The 13527-nt window shown below is 42.1% G+C and overlaps 1 protein-coding gene across 3 annotated transcripts; it reads left to right on the forward strand.

Moving 5' to 3' along the window:
* The first annotated feature begins 2813 nt into the window (after positions 1-2813).
* On the forward strand, positions 2814-4977 carry LOC141698227 (uncharacterized). Of its 3 annotated transcripts, none has more exons than XM_074502889.1 (3): positions 2814-3736; positions 3816-4198; positions 4280-4977. In XM_074502889.1, the coding sequence occupies exons 1-3, from the start codon at positions 2926-2928 to the stop codon at positions 4826-4828; spliced, it is 1743 nt and encodes a 580-aa protein (XP_074358990.1). In that variant the 5' UTR covers positions 2814-2925; the 3' UTR covers positions 4829-4977. The 3 variants fall into 3 exon arrangements, with proteins under 3 accessions (XP_074358990.1, XP_074358991.1, XP_074358992.1); XM_074502890.1 differs by having other exon boundaries at positions 2814-3661; XM_074502891.1 differs by having other exon boundaries at positions 2814-2980.
* The last annotated feature ends 8550 nt before the right edge of the window (positions 4978-13527 follow it).

Here is a 13527-nt window from a genome sequence, read left to right on the forward strand (position 1 = left end):
TTTGATACGACATGTATGGACTCCGTATGGTTAGATATTAAGATTTCATGGAAAGTGAATGACGACAGTAGGTCAGTGGTGGACCATAGTAATGCAGCAATGATTCTGCGAGTAATGAGCTGATTACAACCATGAGAGTTGTATTGAAATGGATGTTGAGATTGAGTACCACTAATCGGGTCATGGTAATGTATAAGTTATCATTGATAGACTAATTAAGTAGAGTATCTACCTATTGAATATTTATTCCTTCTTATGAAAAGAGAGTCGTATTACTATATGAGGAAGGTTGCGGTGCAAGCATAGAATTCTAGTAACGATGATGTCTAGAATGAGATCCCAGATTCGATTTTCGATATCGAGGGAGTTTCAAAGGTGATTGTGTATAAGCTCGAGGAAGAGCATGGGTCCATAGAATGATGGACGGAATGGCGAAAATATTTAGGCATGTGAAATGCGATGCTATAATACTTGATGTTGATATAAATACATATATGTTTTGTTCTCCTATGACAAACCTCTATAGTTCAGAGGTAGGTTCCAAGCCAGATATTTTGTGGCAGTATATTTTTTCATATATACAATTCTCTTCAATTCGTTCTTTTCTCTTCTTTTCATTTCATGTAAGCTGAGAAGAACAACCCTTCCAGAAAGGGGAGTGTTATGGATAAAAACTACTATATATAATTGCTGTATTTAATACTAAGGAACGTGAGCTTCGAGGCTCGATTTGACTGCTCTTGTGTTTCGTGACTCAATCTGCCTTAACAAGATGCCTACGTACCTTGCTGATTGCCAAGGATCAAGTCAAAAAACGTAGTTCTAATTTGTGGGGTGAGGCCCCTTATATAGATGCGGGAGTCCTTGAATTGGACTTGGTATAGGAGGCTTGGTGGATAAGCCTCTGAATTAGGATAGACTTAGGAGTCCTAGGAAGTAGGAAGTTGATTCCTTATCCTTTCAGGTCCCCTTGAGGCTAATCTCTAAGGATTTATATCCTCATCGGGACTCTTTTCAACATCTGATTTCTCCCTTATTAATTAATTACGAAATTAATTAATAATCAGGGCTTTTTGGGCCTCTTTTATTCCACCAGGCCTAATCTGGTCCGTCAGACTTAACCTTTCTGGTCTGAATATTATACATCTTATTATTATTGGGCCTAGCAGCCCATTAATTATAAAATCAGGACTTATTTATCCCTATCATTTGCCCCCCAACTTTTGGGAAACATTGATTAGGTTTCGCAGAAGTTAAATCTATTCGTTCCCTTACAGGGTTTCGTTTTTGCGTAAAGTGTGGAGCGACCTACACATTTACAACGAATCTTCCTTTTATTCAGAAATTATCTTAATTTCCAGGAATTTTTCCCTAATTTTCTGGGATTTTCCCTAATTTTCTGGATTTTTCCCTTAATTTCTGGGATTTATCCTTAATTTCCGGATTTTTCCTTTAATTTCTGGGATTTATCCTTAATTTTCTGGATTTTTCCTTAATTTTCTGAAAATATTACCATTTTTCAGAAATTATTTAAGGAATTTCCTTAATTTCTGGATTTTTCCCTAATTTCTGGGATTTATCCTTAATTTTCTGGATTTTTCCTTAATTTTCTGAAAATATTACCATTTTTCAGAAATTATTTAAGGAATTTCCTTAATTTTCTGGATTTTTCCTTAATTTTCTGAAAATATTACCATTTTTCAGAAATTATTTAAGGGATTTCCTTAATTTTCCAGGATTTTTTCTTCTTTTTTTTTTTTCTCTCCCTTTTTTTTTTTTTTTTTTTTTTTTTTTTAATACAATTTTCGACCAGGAATCCATTCGACCAGGATCCTGGTCGAATTAACCTTCAGTATGCCTTGGTCGATTGAATTTCGAGCAGGTTGGGTTCGAGCAAGATTCCTGGTCGAATTTCGGCCAGGATTTTTTCCTATATATATATTTTTTTTTTTTTTTTTATTTCGAATAGGATTTTTCGACCAGGAATTTTCGGTTAAGATTTTCGGTCAAGATCCCCATTTTTTGACCGAATTAACCACCATCTCTTGCCTTGGTCGAAGCTATTTCGGGCAGGTACTATTCGACCAGGATTTTACCTTGATTCCTGGTCGACAGTGTCAGGAAATATTCTGGTCGAACCAGTAAAAATTTTTTTTTTTTTTTTTCGAATAGGATTTCTTCCCTTTCGGTCAAGATTCTTACTTTCTGACCGAATTAACCTTCCTTCTAAGCCCTGGTCGAAGGATTTTCGAGCAGGAACATTTTGACCAGGATTTTTCTGTGTTTTCTCTTCGAAAGGTTCAAGAATACATATATATTTTTTGTATATCCTTGGATTCTCAATTCTGGGCTAAGACTTGGGCTCATTTTAACTGGGCCTATTCTCTAATTTGGCCTACCCTTTTTCCTGGGCTACAATAGAAAAAACCTTGGCCCATTTTCCTTGGTCCAACTAGTTTTTTGCAATTGGCCCATTGCTTTAACTGGGCTCCCTTCCCACTCTTTTTTCTTAAACATCATTTGGGCCTCAACATGGCTTGATTTTTCTAAAATTAGGCCCTTTTCTGAGATGGGCTTTCATTTTCTAAGCCCAAATTCCAAATCCTTCTAGGGTTTTTCTGGATTCTTCCAGATTCTTCAAAAACTTTAATTTTCCTCTGATTTTTGCTAGAACTTCCTGGATTATTCCAGAACCTTCTAAGTTTTGGGCCCAAATGGGCTTTTTTAAGGCCCATTTTCCTTCTTCCTTGGCTATATAAAGGTGGGGTGAGAGTTTTATTTCTTCACACCTCTCATTTCACCTCTCATTTCATTTTACAACTTCTCCTCATCCCTCCTCCAACTTTCTAGCCTTTCCTTTCTCAAATCCCTCCTTTAGTTTTCCAACCTCTCCTTCAGGCTTTTTCTAGCTTTCTAATCTTTCTAATGGCTGACAAGAATTCTGAGAGGGCGGCCAAAATTGCCTCGGCTTCAAAACGAGGTAAGGATATCGAGATCCGCTCTTCATATATGTCTTTAATTGATATGATTAATACTAGGGGGGATGAATATCCCTCCACTGCACATCTCGACTCTTTTAATCACTGTAATACTTGGCATAACATAGATTTCAATAAACTAAATGCTCGTTATAACGTCCCTCCCCCCTTTAGACTAGTTCCAGTCTCTGGTGGTGACCGTACTTGCCACTGGAGGCCCGATACTCTTTTCATCTACACCGACGCCCTTAACGCTGGGCTTAGGTTCCCTTTCCATCCTTTTATCCCTCATCTTTTGGCTGACTTACAAATCAACCCGTGTCAGCTTCCTCCAAACGCCTGGAGGAATATTCTATGTTTTATGGTTTGTTGTCTTAGGGAGGGCTTTCCTCTTTCGGTAGCCGTTTTTAGGAAAGTCTTCCAATGTTACAATAGTTCTTCTAATATTTGTGGCTGGGTTTATGTCAAACAAAGGCCCAAAAGCAAACATATCTTTAATAGCGCCTCTATTCCTGATAATAATCCAAATTGGAGGAATAGTTTCGTTGGGTTACGTTGGGAGAATGGCGACTGGGGCACGCTCTTTCGATCTTCCTTTGGGAAGGTCAGTGATGGTAGCCTCAAATCCATTCACTTAACTCCTGAAGAAACTATTATTTATAATGGCCTTACTCAGGATGATGGTACGACCACCAGCTGGACTCTCTTAGAGGAGTTTTCCCTAATTCATGTGGGACTATCCTCTGTTTCTCAACAGGGTATTTTTCTTCCCTTCTCAATTTTACTTCATTTCATGCGTTATTAACTTCACTTATTTTGTCCTTTGTTTTGTTTCAGCTGCTAAGGAGATTAACGAGGACAACGTTCCTTTGGTTGAGGAGACAGCTAGGATGAAGAAAGCTCGGCTCGCAGGCCTAGACACCCGGGGAAAGGCGACAGAGCCTATCTTCTTGAGAAAGCACAAGGAGCCTATGGGGGAGGCTTCAACTGAAGGAGCTGAGGGCCATAATGCTCCTATCACTGCTGCTGCCCCTGCTGCTGCTGCTACAGGCGCCTTTCAGCCTCTCTGGGGATTCCGCCGAGGGGATACCGTGGTTGGTTCCACGAAGCATGCTTGGGATTGGTCCTACCATAGCGTGACCCCAAAGGACTTTACTGATGTGGTGGCCACCCCTGACCTTGAGAGGATTAAGCTCATGGGAGCCCAATCTCTGGCTTCGGTATGCCTTCTCTTTTTTAAACTTATTTCTCGTTCTTGTAGCACTTTCTTGCCTTATACTTTGTTAATTGTTTTGTTTCAGTCTAACGCCTACTTTCAAGGCGCTGTGAGGCAAGCCGAATCATGGAAGCGGGCTTCTGATAAGGCCGATAATGCCCTCAGGAGGCAGCAGAAGAAGTATGCTACCCTGGAGAAGAAGCTCAAGCGCAAGGAGGAAGAACTCGGAGAGTCTAACGCCGAGCTGGTGGTACTTCGGGCGGAGAAGGATAAAGCTATAGACAATTATCTGGACTCGGAGGAGTTTGCCCAATCCATGAGGATTAGGGATGATTCAGTCTTTCCCGAGTTTTTTAGGACTGGTTGGGACACGGCCCTTGGGACCGTGAACGAGGCTTGTCCTGATATTAACCCGGCGGACTACATCTGCCCTGACGATGAGGCTTTGCTACAGAGGTTTCGTACCCGAGTAGTTGTCTCGGATCATGTTCCTCAGGATCCACTTCTTCCTCCTCCCGAGTCTTTTTCCAGACCTGCTGAGGATGACAGCTCTTCCTCCTCCGAGACAACGGAGACATCTAGCGAGAGCGGAGAAGACGATGATATGGACGCCGAGGGCACCTCAGCTCCTTAGAGCTTTTTCAGCCCTGCGTGGCTTTTTTATTTTCGAGACTTTATTTATCAAACTTTTGTAACATCTATCAGATCTATCTCATTTATCACCTTTTATGCTTTGCATCCATGCATTTGATTTTTATTTGTTAGGCCACAATCATACTTTGAAGAACTTATGAATTTCATAAAATTGTCTGGGATTCGTCCCTTACACAAGTCTTAATAAATTTCGTAATAAAACTAAAACATATAAATCCTAAGCAAGCAAAGCTTCAAGGTGCTTTTCAACCTACTCGCCATCCTGACGAGTGAGAATCGTACTTCGACCATCTTACACGTAGTAAACCTTCAGGTTTTGTGCGTGCCAGGTTCTCGGGACTTCAAAACCATCCATAGTCTCCAGCTTGTAGGTTCCTCTACCCTGAACGCTCTTGACTCTATACGGCCCTTCCCAATTTGGGGCAAGCTTTCCTTTCTGTCCGACACCAGAAGCCTCTATTTTTCTCAAGACTAGGTCACCTTGTTTGAAAAACCTCTCTTTAACCCTTAGGTTGTAGTAGAATGAAGCCTTTTTCTGATATTCTACTATCTTTGCGTGTGCTTTATCTCGTACTTCATCGATTAAATCCAGGGCTAACTTCTGCCCTTCCTCATTTTCTTTTTCATCAAAAGCCTGAATCCTTGGAGAAGAATGTGATATCTCCACGGGAACTACTGCTTCCGCCCCATATGCCAACATGAAAGGAGTTGCATCTGTCGTGACTCTACAGGTAGTCCTATAAGCCCATAATATGGGAAGTATCTCATCTACCCAATTATTTCTCGACTTTTCGATCCTCTTCTTTAGTCCATCCAGGATTATCCGATTTGCTACTTCCGCTTGCCCATTGGCTTGCGGGTGAGCCACAGAGGTGAATCGTAACTCAATTTCATTTTCTTCACAATACTTCTTGAATTCCTCATTGTTGAATTGCGTTCCATTGTCAGTGACGAGGATACGGGGAATTCCATATCGGCACATGATGTTTTCCCACAGGAATTGTGCAACCTGCTTAGTTGTGATTTTGGCCAAAGGTTTGGCTTCGATCCACTTGGTGAAATAATCAATGGCTACAATCAGAAACTTCCTTTGTGCTGTGGCCATAGGAAAAGGCCCTAGAATATCCATCCCCCACATAGCAAAGGGAATAGGTGAGTTGATAGAGGTCAGCATCTCGGGGGGTTGTCTGGCGACTGGTGCATGCTTCTGACAACGATCACACTTCTTTACATATTCTTTGGCATCAGCCATCATTTCTGGCCAATAGAAGCCTAAACGAGTTATCTTATGAGCCAAGGCCCTGCCCCCCAAGTGTTGCCCACAAATGCCTTCATGCACTTCCTCAAGAGCCAAGCGTGCCTCATCCGGCCTGAGACACCTCAAGTAAGGAACCACGAAAGATCTCTTATACAGAATCCCATCTATCAAGGAGTACCTTAGTGCTCGAACAGTTAACTTTCGTGCTTCAGTTGCATCGCTTGGCAACCATCCGGTTTGAATGTGAGCCTTAATGGGATCGATCCATGACGTCCCCAGGCCTATGGGAGCCACAAGCTTAACATCTATGCTTCGCGTCTTTAAAACACGAAAGTATACACTCCCTGAACTTTCTTCTATCTCAGATGAAGCAAACTTTGATAGCGCGTCTGCCTTAACATTTTCTTCCCTTGGAATGTGCTCAACATGACATTCATTAAATTGGGTCATCACAGCCCTTACTAGGCGGACATATTTAGCCATTGTATCATCCCTTGCCTCAAATTCTCCCTTTACTTGGGATATGATCAGCTTTGAGTCTCCACGGACCTTTAAGTTTTTGACTCTAAGTGTCCCAGCTAGACCAAGGCCTGCTATCAGGGCTTCATACTCTGCCTCATTGTTTGTGGTTGGGAAGTCTAGCTTCATGGCATACTCAATTAAGAATCCATCAGGGCTTTGCAAAACCAACCCTGCTCCACTGGAATTTGTTTTTGATGCTCCATCAAAATAGAGAACCCAATATTCTTTCTCCTTGTCCCCATTGTCGACTCCCTTGTCTTGAGGTGTGGTATCTTCCTGCCCCCCGACTTCTTGGTTGGGTATGGTACATTCCACCACGAAGTCAGCTAGTGCCTGGGCTTTTATGGCTATACGTGGCTTATACTTGAGATCGAACTCTCCCAACTCTATTGCCCACTTAATTAGTCTCCCACTTGCCTTGGGACTGTGAATGATATTTCTCAGTGGCTGATTTGTTAGCACTTCAATTTGGTGAGCTTGAAAATAAGGACGCAGCTTTCTTGAAGCCATCACCAAGGCTAAAGCAAATTTCTCAATGGCTGAATAATTCAACTCAGCACCACGCAAAATTTTGCTGACATAGTATACGGGTTTCTGGACTTTCAGTTCCTCCTTAACCAACACCGCGCTCAAGGCGCTTTCTGAAACAGCCAAGTACAAGAATAAAACTTCACCCAGAACTGGCTTGGCCAACAACGGGGCCTGGCCCATATACTTCTTTAACTCTTCAAATGCCTTCTGATTTTCCTCACTCCATACAAAGTCTTTAATGTTCTTTAATGACTTGAAGAATGACAAGCACTTGTCTCCTGACTTGGAGATGAATCGCCCTAGCGCAGCAACCCTTCCTGTGAGTTTCTGAACATCCTTGACAGTTTTTGGGGGTTCCATGTCCAGGATTGCCTTTATTTTATCGGGGTTAGCCTCAATTCCCCTCTTTGAGACCATCAATCCCAAGAATTTTCCAGATCCTACTCCGAAAGCACACTTCGTGGGATTCAACATCATCTTGTGGTACCTCAGGACCTCAAAAGCTTCCCTCAAATGGGTTATATGATCAGTCTTTACTAGACTCTTGACTAGCATGTCATCAACATAGACTTCCATAGTCTTCCCAATAAGATCTTTAAAAATTTTATTCACCAACCTTTGATAGGTGGCTCCTGCATTCTTGAGACCAAACGCCATAACAAGATAACAATAAACACCAAAGTCAGTGATAAATGATACCTTTGGAATGTCATCCTTATGCATTTTGATCTGGTTGTATCCGCTAAATCCATCCATGAAACTCAACATCTCATGTCCAGCGGTGGCATCAATCAAAGTATCAATTCTAGGCAGCGGAAAATAATCTTTGGGACATGCATCATTCAGATCGGTGAAGTCTATACACATCCTCCACTTTCCATTAGCCTTCTTCACCATTACAGGGTTTGCTAACCACTCCGGAAATTGAATCTCCTCAATGAAACCAGCCTCTAAGAGCTTTTCCACTTCCTGCTTTATAGCCTCTTGTCTTTCCGGGGCAAAATTTCTTTTCTTTTGTTTTACTGTCTTCCGGCTTGGATCCACGTTTAACTTGTGGGTAATTAACCCCGGGTCTATGCCTGGCATATCAGCTGCTGACCATGCAAACACATCACTATTTTCTTGCAAAAATTTCACTAACTTCCCTCTAAGGGGCTCCTCTAATGTAGCTCCAATGAAAGTCATCCTCTCAGGATTCTTGGGATCTAAAGGAACCGAATCCAATTCTTCTGCTGGCCTTCCTCTATTCTCATCATTTTCTCGAACATCCATATCTTCAATAGGAAGAACCTGCCCCCCGACTCCATCTGCCCTCAAAGAGGCCACATAACAGCTTCTAGCCATTTTTTGATCTCCCCTCTCTTCTCCAATCCCGTTTCGGGTGGGAAACTTCATGACTGAATGGTAGGAAGAGGGGACTGCCTTGAAGGCATGTATCCCTGTTCTCCCCATGATAGCATTATAAGTTGAACTAGCCTTTACCACCACAAAATCCAGCATCTGCGTTGCTTGCCTTGGCTCCGTACCTATGGTGGTTGGTAATTTAATTATCCCTTCCACAGGACATTCTACTCCAGCAAATCCATATATCGGCATGTCGGTTGGTGTCAACTGGGAGTCGTTATACCCCATCCTTAGAAAGGTGTCGTGGAGCAAGATATCCACAGAAGCACCATTATCCACAAGGACCCTCTTAACCGGGCTATTTCCTATTATCGGCGTTATGACCAGCGGGTCGTCATGGGGAAACTTCACACCCTCTAGGTCGGAATCATCAAAAGCCAATGTTACTTCTGTCCTGGCCCTCTTCGGGGCTTCTCCAACAATATGCATAACCTCTCTAGTATATGCCTTTCTGGAATTTTTGGACAATCCAGCAGCAGTTGGACCTCCAAAGATCGTGTTTATCACAGGCCCTCGAGGTCTCGGCCCTCCATAAATGGTGTTTATAACTGGTCCTCTAGGTTGGGGATTCCGCCCCTGATCATCTTGGTCCCTCCTACGATCTTCAAAGTTCTTCCTTCCATTATTGTTTCTGTCTCCTCCATCTCCAGTATACTTGTTCAGCCTTCCTTTTCGAATCAAAAACTCAATTTCATCTTTCAACTGCCTACACTCATCGGTGTCATGACCAACATCTTTGTGAAACCTGCAATACTTGCCCTTATCTAGCTTGGCGGGATCAGCCTTCAAGGGCTTAGGCCAGCGAATATCTCTGTCTTTCTCAATCTCCATCAAAATCTGACTTCTGGGGGCATTCAGCTTAGCGTATTCAGTGAACTTTTGCCCAGGTCCTCCCTTCTTGGGGGTTGAATCAGGGTTTTGTTCAGTTCTAGGATACTTATCCTTAGCGATGTACTCCAAATCAGTTTTTCGTTTCTTGCCTCCAGTGGGCTCATTACTTACTACGGTCTTCCTCATACTCTCTTCAACCTTGATATACTTCCCTGCCCTCTCTTGGAGCTGCAACATGCTCTCAGGGGGTCGTTTGGCCAAAGACATCTTGAAAAACTCATCCCTAGTTCCTTGTTGCAGCGCTATCATGGCTACCTTATCATCAAGGTCTGGGACTTTTAAAGCCTCCTTTGTAAAACGATTTAGGTAATCTCTTAAGGATTCTTTAGCTCCCTGCACAAGACTCATAAGAGATGCTGAACTTTTCTCATGGACTCTTCCACTGATGAATTGCTTAATAAAAGCCTGACTTAATTCTCTGAACGATCCAATAGAGTTTGGGGGCAGGCGACTGTACCATCTTTGAGCCATACCCGACAGGGTTTGAGGGAAGGCCCGACACTTTATAGCATCATTCACGGGTTGCAGCAGCAGTGCATTAGAGAATGTCCTAACATGATTAGCGGGGTCTCCCGTGCCATCATAGGCTTTGATAGTGGGCATCTTAAATTTTCTTGAGATATGGGCATTCATTATCTCTTCTGTGAAGGGTGGAGTTGGATCATCAGGATCCCCAAGGGGAAGGAGATTGCTTGGATCAGTTCTTGGGACAGCAGCCCTTCTTCTTACCGGACCATCCAGGTCTATGATAGGAGGAGGATTTCTCCCCCTAGGAGGTATGTGGGGTCTGGTGGCTTGGTAAGCCTCCAAATCACGCCTCAGCCTTTGGATTTCAGCCTCATGAGCCCTGATCTTTTCCTGCACTTCTTGGGGATTCGCCCCTGGGGTGCTTTGGGGGCGTTGCCTTCCATCGGCCATTGGCTCTTTTCCAGGACGCCTCCTTCTTGGGGCCACTTCATCATCCGAAGATTCGGAGTCTCTCTCAGTGTATGGACCAGAAAATTCCCGATCCTCAGGGATAGGATCCAAACCTCGTATATAGGGGGGCGACCGCCCTCGTGCTTCGCTTCGCCCAGCATATCCACTTCCTCCAACCTCAGGGTGAAGGGGCATCCCATAAGGGGGGTTAGTAGTAACAATAGTTGAGTATTCATACCCGACGGGTCGAGAATTCACAGGTATATGTATTTGTTGAACTTGAGGATTCGTACCTTGAACAGTCGGGGGAGTTGTCCCTTGTGGCTGAGGATGAGTTGCCCCTGTCTGGGCTTCCCCCTGAGTAGATGCATAAGTTGAATGGGGAGGAACCTCCACGGTTGATGAAATCACCTGGGTTGTCCCTGATGGTGTTCCCTCCTCCAGAGTGCTGGTTGTTCTCCGTGTTCTCGCCATGGTTGTTGTTGCGTAATTTCCCACAGACGGCGCCAAATGTTATGGATTAAAACTACTATATATAATTGCTGTATTTAATACTAAGGAACGTGAGCTTCGAGGCTCGATTTGACTGCTCTTGTGTTTCGTGACTCAATCTGCCTTAACAAGATGCCTACGTACCTTGCTGATTGCCAAGGATCAAGTCAAAAAACGTAGTTCTAATTTGTGGGGTGAGGCCCCTTATATAGATGCGGGAGTCCTTGAATTGGACTTGGTATAGGAGGCTTGGTGGATAAGCCTCTGAATTAGGATAGACTTAGGAGTCCTAGGAAGTAGGAAGTTGATTCCTTATCCTTTCAGGTCCCCTTGAGGCTAATCTCTAAGGATTTATATCCTCATCGGGACTCTTTTCAACATCTGATTTCTCCCTTATTAATTAATTACGAAATTAATTAATAATCAGGGCTTTTTGGGCCTCTTTTATTCCACCAGGCCTAATCTGGTCCGTCAGACTTAACCTTTCTGGTCTGAATATTATACATCTTATTATTATTGGGCCTAGCAGCCCATTAATTATAAAATCAGGACTTATTTATCCCTATCAGGGAGGTATTGCTGAATGACTATCTATCTGTGTGATAGAAGCCTAGTAGGATACCATCTATTGTTTAATTGCTTGTCAAGTACTAAAGGCTGGCCACCTTCTGTACTAACTATGCGATATAACAAGTGTTCATGATCATAGTGATCTCTCAATAAATTCTTTTACTTCTATATGAAGGATTAAGCTTTCGAAAATAGAAACAGTTGAAAAAGGAGTAATAAAGTTGTGATAGTATTCGGAATGGAAACACATTCATGATACTAAGGTTGGCATGGTTATTAAAAGGTTATAGAACGCTAACGAGCAAAAGTATAACCAGTATAATATTAGGAACGGAAGGTAGTAGCGATTACGAACTGGAAAAGAATGGGTATTGAGAAGTAAAAGCTCTAATGTTAAAAGCTATAATGAGAGTCTGTGCAATAGACTTGAAAGAATTTGGAATGATCACTTAACACGGATTGAGTTTTCTTACGATAATAGATCATATGTCAGTATTGAGATATCACCTTATGAGATCCTTGAGGGAAGACAATGTCGATCTCCCTTATGTTAGGATGAAGTTGTAGAGCGCAAGATGCTCGGACCCGCAGTAGTCCAAAGGATCAAGGATATAATAGATTTTAATCAGAGGACGGCTGGTAGTAGCCCAAGATGGGAACACGAAGTATGTTGATTTGACACGAAAGGACAAGGAATAGGAAGTGGGGGACCTAGTGTTGTTATAGGTATTCCCTTGGAAAGGAAGGATGAGGTTCGGAAAGAAAGGGAAGCTAAGTCCACGAATTGTTAGACCCTTGGATATATTAAGACATATTGGGAAGATAGCATATGAGCTAGCCCTACCCCCGAATATGTAGCAAGTTCATAACGTGTTCCACGTATCAATGTTAAGAAAATGTAATTCGGATGCCAGATAAATAGGGGCATATGAGCGCATAGACATGCAACCAGATGTAACCTATATGGAGCAACCAGGAAGGGTTATAGATCGAAAAGGGACAAGTGCTTAGGAGAAGAGTTATCAAACTAGTCAGAGTTTGGTGGTAGAACCATAATGTGGAAAGAATTGACTAGAGAGTTAGAAGGCACAATGCTAGAAAAGCATCCCCAACTGTTTTCTATCTGATTCCGGGACGGAATCCTTTTAAGGAGGGGAGACTGTAATAACCCCAATTTTTGGAGATTTTTAAAACCCGGATGAATAGTAACTTTTGCTGACAATGCTGATTAAGAAAAATTATCAGACCACGATATATAGGAGTACTGTTATGGAAATTCTAAGATCGTATTAGTATTCCATAAAGAAAATAAGTGTATGTAAAAGCTGTCGGATTTTGAAAACGAGCACTTTTATTTTTCCCCGAGATTTCCACCAGACATTAAGGGATTTAAGGAATTAATATTAAGATGAAGGATTTTAAATTCAAGGATTATAAATGAGAATTAATTTAGGTATTAAAAATACCAAGAAGATTTTATCAATAAAACCATTAAGGTATTTAACCAAACGATCAACGAGATTGAGTGATAACCGGACAAAGTAATGAATAACGACTCTTGTAAATACCTTTGCAAGTGGCAAGGCAAGTGGATGGTTGATCAAACAAGAAACCAAGTGATAGTTAGGAAGGAATGGCTAGTTAATTATATAGTTAACTAGGGATGATCTCATCTCACCACAAATCACCAACACATGGCAAATGGTGAGATCATCTTCCACTAACTCCTTTGTTTATTATTAACCTAGAAAAATATCAAGACAACCCATCATTATCCACCACATTATTCCACCAACACAAGAAAGCAAAAGCATTTCCTCCCCCATTTCCATTGCTCTCGGCCAAAACAGAACCAGCACACTAAAACTGTTGTATCTCCTTCATTTCTCACTCAAATATTGTGTTCTATAGCTCGTTGGAAAGGTATTGAGATGGCCTACAACTCTTGTTCACAAGTCTCGTCCAAATAATCATGGTAAGACTCTCATTTTTACAGTTCTTTAAATCGGACTTTTAGAAACTTCAAAGCCTAACTTTGTGTTCTTGATTTCTTTCGAAAGATCAAGCTTGTAGGAGGCTCCCTAAGGCTTCCT

Source organism: Apium graveolens, chromosome 11, assembly GCF_009905375.1.
Source record: "Apium graveolens cultivar Ventura chromosome 11, ASM990537v1, whole genome shotgun sequence".
Lineage (NCBI taxonomy): Eukaryota > Viridiplantae > Streptophyta > Magnoliopsida > Apiales > Apiaceae > Apium > Apium graveolens.